At 40.4% G+C, this 6,591-nt stretch overlaps 1 protein-coding gene across 1 annotated transcript; it reads right to left on the bottom strand.

Annotated features, from left to right (window-relative positions):
- Positions 1 to 1,256: 1,256 nt before the first annotated feature.
- On the bottom strand, positions 1,257 to 6,289 carry LOC128375080 (putative E3 ubiquitin-protein ligase UBR7). The gene is made up of 11 exons (XM_053335334.1): positions 6,132 to 6,289; positions 5,656 to 5,789; positions 5,511 to 5,571; positions 5,300 to 5,395; positions 5,121 to 5,174; positions 4,918 to 5,023; positions 4,656 to 4,798; positions 3,220 to 3,414; positions 2,911 to 3,067; positions 2,716 to 2,777; positions 1,257 to 2,514 (listed from the first exon to the last, which is right to left on the bottom strand). Exons 1-11 carry the CDS (start codon positions 6,246 to 6,248, stop codon positions 2,431 to 2,433), a joined length of 1,209 nt encoding a protein of 402 aa, XP_053191309.1. The 5' UTR covers positions 6,249 to 6,289; the 3' UTR covers positions 1,257 to 2,430.
- Positions 6,290 to 6,591: the final 302 nt, after the last annotated feature.

The following is a 6,591-nucleotide window of genomic DNA, read 5'->3' as shown; positions in this document are numbered from 1 at the left end:
TAAGTCACCAGAGCTCGTCATTCTCTGGTAACCCAGTCAGATAATTGTGTCAGGTTTTAACTATCACAACCTCTAAGTGTCTTAGCTTAGAGGTCAGGCATTTTTCAGAGAGGAGGGGTGTGACCGGGGGGACAGGGACAGGGGGGGGGGTTCATTACTGAGATACAGTGGAGAATATAGGGGTGCCATGGCAACTGATTTTTCAGCTGAGCAGGGGTGTGTGTGTGTGAGAATGTGTGTCTGTGTGCGAGGATAAGTTTGATACACACAGGTGTTTAGACAATCTCAGTACTGTACTCTCCCATCTTTAGTCAGGTCTGTTTGTACATATCAGAGAGTCTGGGAAGAGTCTGTGGCACAGGGTGCCGCGGTCAGCGTGCTAGAGCTCCCTCTTCTTTTGTTTAATCCAATAGCATCAAGTAATCAAATCTAAAGCCTTAATCAGTGCTTGGAATATTCAGTTTTAGCTACCTTTTATTCAATTAAGTATGATGTCATTATATTGCAACCCCTGTTAATTGCTTATTTGACTGTTCTTTTCACTACAGACACATACACAGCAGTTTTGCGGGTGGTAGAACTGCTAAACCATGTATATGTGTATATGTATGTATGTATGTGTGTAAATATATATACACATACATACATACACACACACACATATACATTACATATATTACATACATATACACACACACACACACACGGCCTCCATCTCGCCACCTCACAGGAGATTGTGGGACCTGCAAATTCAGTGTTGATACTGTTTAAATATACTGTTAAAGAGCCGCTGTAGCTCCAGAACCAGTACACGCGCAAAAGCCTGTTACCGCCAACAGCTAGCGTACAACCTCACAATACGAGTATCATTGCACTGTAGGAGCCACCTGTTTATTAGTCGAAAGGAAAAGGAACAAATGAATTTTTGAACAAAAGGAAATCTTGTGTTGAAGAAAAGTTGGCGATTGCTGGCTCATATCTCCAATGGAAATTGTATATAATGAATTGAGTTCCACTTGTTCTGATGAATTTTTAAATGGTTTCTATCACATTTTAGTGGTCGTTGAAGGTTTGTGTTTTTACTGTAGTGGACAACACTGTGTACTTGTCTTTGTCATGAAATCTCACTACGAATGTGTGGTATAAAACATAAAGATTGTGTCTCAAGAATCTATTTTGTTCTTAAATGTTTAAATGCATTTAGGGCAGTTTGTTCAATATTGTAGGTGGTGTGGATTACCATGTTTGTAGAGATGTTCTCTTTTTTGATTTTCCTTTACTTTAAAAGTAACAGGAATATGTAGAGGATCTGAAGATATTAGCTCTCTCTAGTTAATGAAGTTGCCAAGCAGAAAAATCATTTTCCATCTAGCTTGCTTCATGGGGAAAAAATGCAAAACTCCAGATTCCTCCCCATGTTCATGTTGGGTAGTTGTTTAATTTTCCAGGACAATGTTCCATTGAATAAAAGTCCTTGTTTTGCTCTTTGCTGTAGAGAAGTCAGTGCCTTCCCCCGCCTGCGGCTGGGCTTTTATTGGAGAAGTGACTTTGATGTCTATGCAAGCTCTTTTCTACCAGCTTACCAGCCTGCATCAAATAGTTCTTTGAAATCTCATGTAGCTTGTTTTGTGTACATAGTGTTATTTAGCACCTTTTGAAATTGAACCATCTGAAATGTGTGATTGCTTGTGTTTGAATTCTAACAGGTACATTGTACTTGTACGGTATCATAGAAAACAATGTTTGTAGATTGATATTAAGTTGCATTTAGTTTCACTGAATCTATTTTTCTACTGTCACCTCAAAAGGTGCGTAACAGTGGTCAACTTGGGCATCCTCAAAATAAACTGGTTTGATATTATGAAATTCACTCGACTTCTGTTGGGTTGTTTTGTGCAGTAGAAACAGAAAGTTTATTGGGAACATCCATCCACATAAAACAATGATGTCACTGTTTCAAACGTGTTTGTTTTCACTGGTCGCCACCAGACGACCTTCAAAATTTAAACACACAGGCATACTTATCAAGTTCACAGGAATGCACAGGGCAGCATCGTGCTCATGTGAAATACTCATAAGCAGACATGATCTTCAAGTATTCAGTGTTGAATCAAATTTGTCTTTTGTTCATAAAAACTCAATGTGCGTAAAACAATGTTTCAAGGAACTGTTCATTTTAAGCTTCAAAGTTAAGGCATCATTATAAATCAATAGAAAAACTGGACATGAAACTGAAAATGCACACAACTCTCAATCCTTTACAACAATAACTGGAAGTCAGTACTATACATTAATTGTTCAAGCTTCATTGGTTGCAGAAAAAAAGCCCTTTTATTCAACAAGGGAAAAGGCTCATCTTCTAAGTCACACATTCATGGAGAGCACCATATGATCCAGGCATATGATAGCAGCAGCAGCACGGCTTCCTTATTACTGGTATCCTGCATTAGTGCGACGTCTTTTTCGAGCCCGCAGCTCCTCAAAATACTGATGAACAGCTTCAGCTGTGACAGTCTGAGAGAGAAAACGGGTCACATTTGACACTTGCCCACCAATATATGATTCTTGATTACAATATTGCATATATTCATCATTTATAATGAAACCAACATTGCCTGTAGGTAAGTAAATAATAGATTGAGTGGGTGTTTTTATATTTAATTCTAACTGTCCAATCCATATTTCCATATTTGCACTTGGATATTCATTTCTCACCTTTCCTTCAGCAGCACACTTTTCTAAAAATGCAGTGATCACAGTTGTCAGCTCGTTGTAACCTAAGGGACGAACGCAACGCATGGTTAGTCAATGTCTCAATCTGTCGTCTCTCCAGCTAATTTCACTTTACGCCCTCTAAGGGAAATTTACTCTGCTGTTAATTTTGACCCCCACATCTTCCCTGACGCTCACCATAAATGACCTCCAGCTGCTGTACGTGGTTCAGTGAGCTCGTCAGTGCCATGAGTGGGTGCTGCCCGAACGGCTCATCCAAGCCTTTGTTTTCGTAGGCCAGAATGGTGTCAGCCTGATCCATAAGAAACTGCACCTGGACGGCAACGTAAGCCCTCTGTACACCAACGCAATACACAGAAGAAACACACATTAAAAAAATAATAAGTACATCAGACATGTGAACAAGGATCAAATGGAGAGCAAACACCTCAGAGTGGTGTTAAAGCATATACAGTATTATACTCAGAGCTATTATTTGTGGTCTACCTTGCAGCTTGTGCAGGTGCAGAGCTTGGAGCGCCAACTGTAGGGCCAGAACACCGCTCCCTCTCTGGGCCTCTCCAGCCCCTGGGCCTGCAGCTCCTTCAGCCTGCAATCCTCAGATTTGCTAGTGGCCTTTCCAGGACTGCCTGTCATTTCCTCATGAGTCCGTTTGCAAGGCGATCTCCTGTTTGTCACTTCCTAAGACACAAACAGTAACACAGGAAGTAATGAGTTGCTGTGTTACGCAGGCAGGAGGGGCAGATGAGAACACCTGGACTCTGTACAACGTCCTCACGCAGGACTGCAGTCTCATCCAAGGAAGTCTCAAGGCGACTGACACGATGACATGATGGGGCGATGAAAATCACCAGTTTATAGTAAACTGCCCTGTGAAGGCTGGCCAAAGCGGTCTACAGAGCAGGGGAAGCGGTGCCTCATGGGTCATTTCTCCTCTAATTACCCAGAGGAGGGGGAAGCACGATAACAGGAGCTGGAGCCTGCAGCTCCTGGGGTATAATCTGCTCATTACCCTCCAGCTCCACCTAGTGGCAGACTGGCAAAAGAACAACTGCTGCCACAGAGGAAATGACTACAATGAACATTCAAAATATAAATTAGAGATGTTTCCCAAATAAATTCCTTCTCACTTGCTTTTCATTACACACCAGCTATACATGAAGTCACACTCACAGTGCAGGGCCTCCACATTATGTAGGAAGATATAAATGAATGAGTAAACTACTAGCAGCACTTACCATAACCCATAAGTAAAAAAGCCAACTTTTTAAAATCTGATCAAAAGTCCAAAATATAAAAATATTCAATTTGCCATCATGTATGACAAAGAAAAGCATCAAATCCTCACATTCAAGAAGCTGTAACCATTCACTCATTTGTCCATAGATAAACAGAGTACAATAAAAGAAAAATGGTTTGATTCGTGCAAAATGTGTGTGAAATGTATGCACTTTGTGCCCTGAAAAATTCCTACAGTGGAATTAAAAACGTGTCCACGGCATGTACACTACATTGATGCTAACAACCCTACCATGCAATACCAACATTATAGTCTTGCATAGTGACGTTTCCTAGGTGTCCAAAATCTCAATATATTACTGAATTAGCTTTTTTTGTATTTAATAGTGAACAAGGGAGTGATTTCAGACATATGAATGGTGTCTCCTAAAGTCATACTTTTTTTTTAACATTTAAATGCAAAACAATGAGCATGTGCCATTTTATAAAGTGTTTTGAGCATATACATGAGTCCAAATTTAAAAAAAGTGATGTTTTGTTGTTGTTATTGTAAAATATAATAGTGTATATACATGGTCAAAATTAAATTTGGCAAAATGAACAAGTACAAACCTAAATGTATGTATCCTCCATGCTCAGTCATGTGAAATGGAGGCAATGGTCTCATATGCACCGTTTCTCACCTCCTGCTTTGTGTGTTCGAGACTGGTGGAGGGTTCTTCATCCTCGGTCTGACTGGGCTCAGAGTCATCTTCCTTATCGCTTCCTTCCTCAACATCGACCTCAACATCCTCCTCAGGATGACTGACGCTGACGACAGGTGGTACTGAAGTGGAAAGACAAATAATAAAATGACTCCCTAGATATTCACTGCTGAGCATTTGCAAAGTTAGACACAGGTTTGTTTTTGCAGCATGTGAGAAGCAGCCCAGGAGAATAAATTACCTGCAAAGTGAGCAGCATACGTCCACAAGAATGGAGCCTTGCCCATGCAGGCCTCACACACCATCTCTTGCAGCTCCTCAGGTTCCACCATGGAGCAGCCCAGGTGCTACCAAAGATAAACAACATAACTACACAGAAAGCAGAAGACTTAACTGTAAATGAGAAAGAAATAAGGTGTGTAGAAATGCTTTCATTGTGCTTACCCTGGTATGAAACCAGTCCTCACAGATGACACACTGAATCATCTCATCGTTGACCTGTGGAGTAAGTGATTTTATGAAGTGATACAGTAGATGACACACAACAGCAATTTTCACAGAAAAACTGAATTACATGCAAGTCAAGAGATCATTTAAAAGAGCAGGTGAAATAAAAAGAATACCTGATCATCTGCGTCTGGATACGGCCGGTCACACGTGCAGTAGCAGCCATGGAAGTTATGATTGTAGATATTTTTGTTGTTTTCATTGTCTTTGGCCTGTGAATACACATGCAATCAAATAACTTTAACAATCAGAACAGGCATAGCAGACAATATGCTAGATAAAGGGATCTGTTAAGAAAAAAAAGAGTATTAAAACCAGAGGACTCACAGGAATCAGCTGACACTCGAAATCTCCAAACTTGCCATTTCCACAGTCACAGCGAAAGTTTCTACACAACAAAACAGGATAATGTGAGCTTGAATTTATAAAACCAGTTTACTGTAAATCCAACACACAAAGAAAAAAAACCTACCTTTTGGTATACAGCTCAAAGATTTCATGTCCTTCGTGGCATTTATTGGCACAGGCCAGACAAACCCCAGCAGGCTCTGCAGTACTGGGAGTGCAAGTGCTGCAGGCAAACACAGCCTGTCTCTTCACATAACCCTGCAAACATAACACACAGTATGCAGAAGACTGTGATTACTAGAGATTATACTAGAGATTACTACTGTAGTAATGCTTTACTATTTTAGAAAAGAAGGGGTTTCAGGGAATACTGCTGTAGCACAAAAGGATGGTAATACAAAACAGAAGCTGCAAACACCTTAGAATAAATGTTAACATATATGATAGAACTACAGCGAGAAATTATGTAAAATACACACTGTCGAAATTAAATACACATCATTTTACGTCCACAAACTGCTGTGCTTTGATCTATAGACAGAGGGGAGCCGACAGTGAGGGCTGCAGGAATGATGATGCGGTGAATGAAGCCCTTCTTACCCGTGAATAGGAGCAGTTGTTCGGGTCGCTTCCAGCCAGCACACACAGAGCCTCCTCCATCTCCTCCTCGTCTGCTACAATATCCTCCGGGTTCGGCTCGTCTTTATTTGCTGCCATGCTGGAACAAAAGGTGCAGAGTGAAGACAATAAATAGTTACACAGCCCGTCTGAGAACAACAGTGTTGACAAGAGGCTTTTCCGGGCGGGAGTTTGGGCCAGACCATGTGGAGGAAGTGACGTAGGGTCCGGATTAATTAATGTAAAAGTCTATCTATCTATCGATCTAGCTTGCTATCTAGCTAGCTAGCCGTGATCATTATGAATATAACATTAAATTCATTGTATGGCAAGTTTCAAATGCATAACAAAAAAATATTAACAAGAAGTTATTTAACCCCTAATTTCACAAAATTTGATGTGATGAATATTAAGACTCTCAAAAGTATAAGCAATATTAAAA

Source organism: Scomber japonicus, chromosome 16 (genome assembly GCF_027409825.1).
Source record: "Scomber japonicus isolate fScoJap1 chromosome 16, fScoJap1.pri, whole genome shotgun sequence".
Lineage (NCBI taxonomy): Eukaryota > Metazoa > Chordata > Actinopteri > Scombriformes > Scombridae > Scomber > Scomber japonicus.
Note: the sequence above shows the minus strand (reverse complement) of the source record. Positions and strands in the feature narration are given on the sequence as shown.

What these genes read in the sequence shown, in the direction of transcription:
- LOC128375080 (XM_053335334.1), bottom strand. Translation starts at nt 6,248, where the DNA reads ATGGCAGCAAATAAAGACGAGCCGAACCCGGAGGATATTGTAGCAGAC. An exon ending in TCGAGTGTCAGCTGATTCCT is followed by an intron (nt 5,396 to 5,510) that starts GTGAGTCCTCTG and finishes GTGTATTCACAG; the next exon opens with GCCAAAGACAATGAAAACAA. An exon ending in GCACCTGCACAAGCTGCAAG is followed by an intron (nt 3,068 to 3,219) that starts GTAGACCACAAA and finishes GTTGGTGTACAG; the next exon opens with AGGGCTTACGTTGCCGTCCA.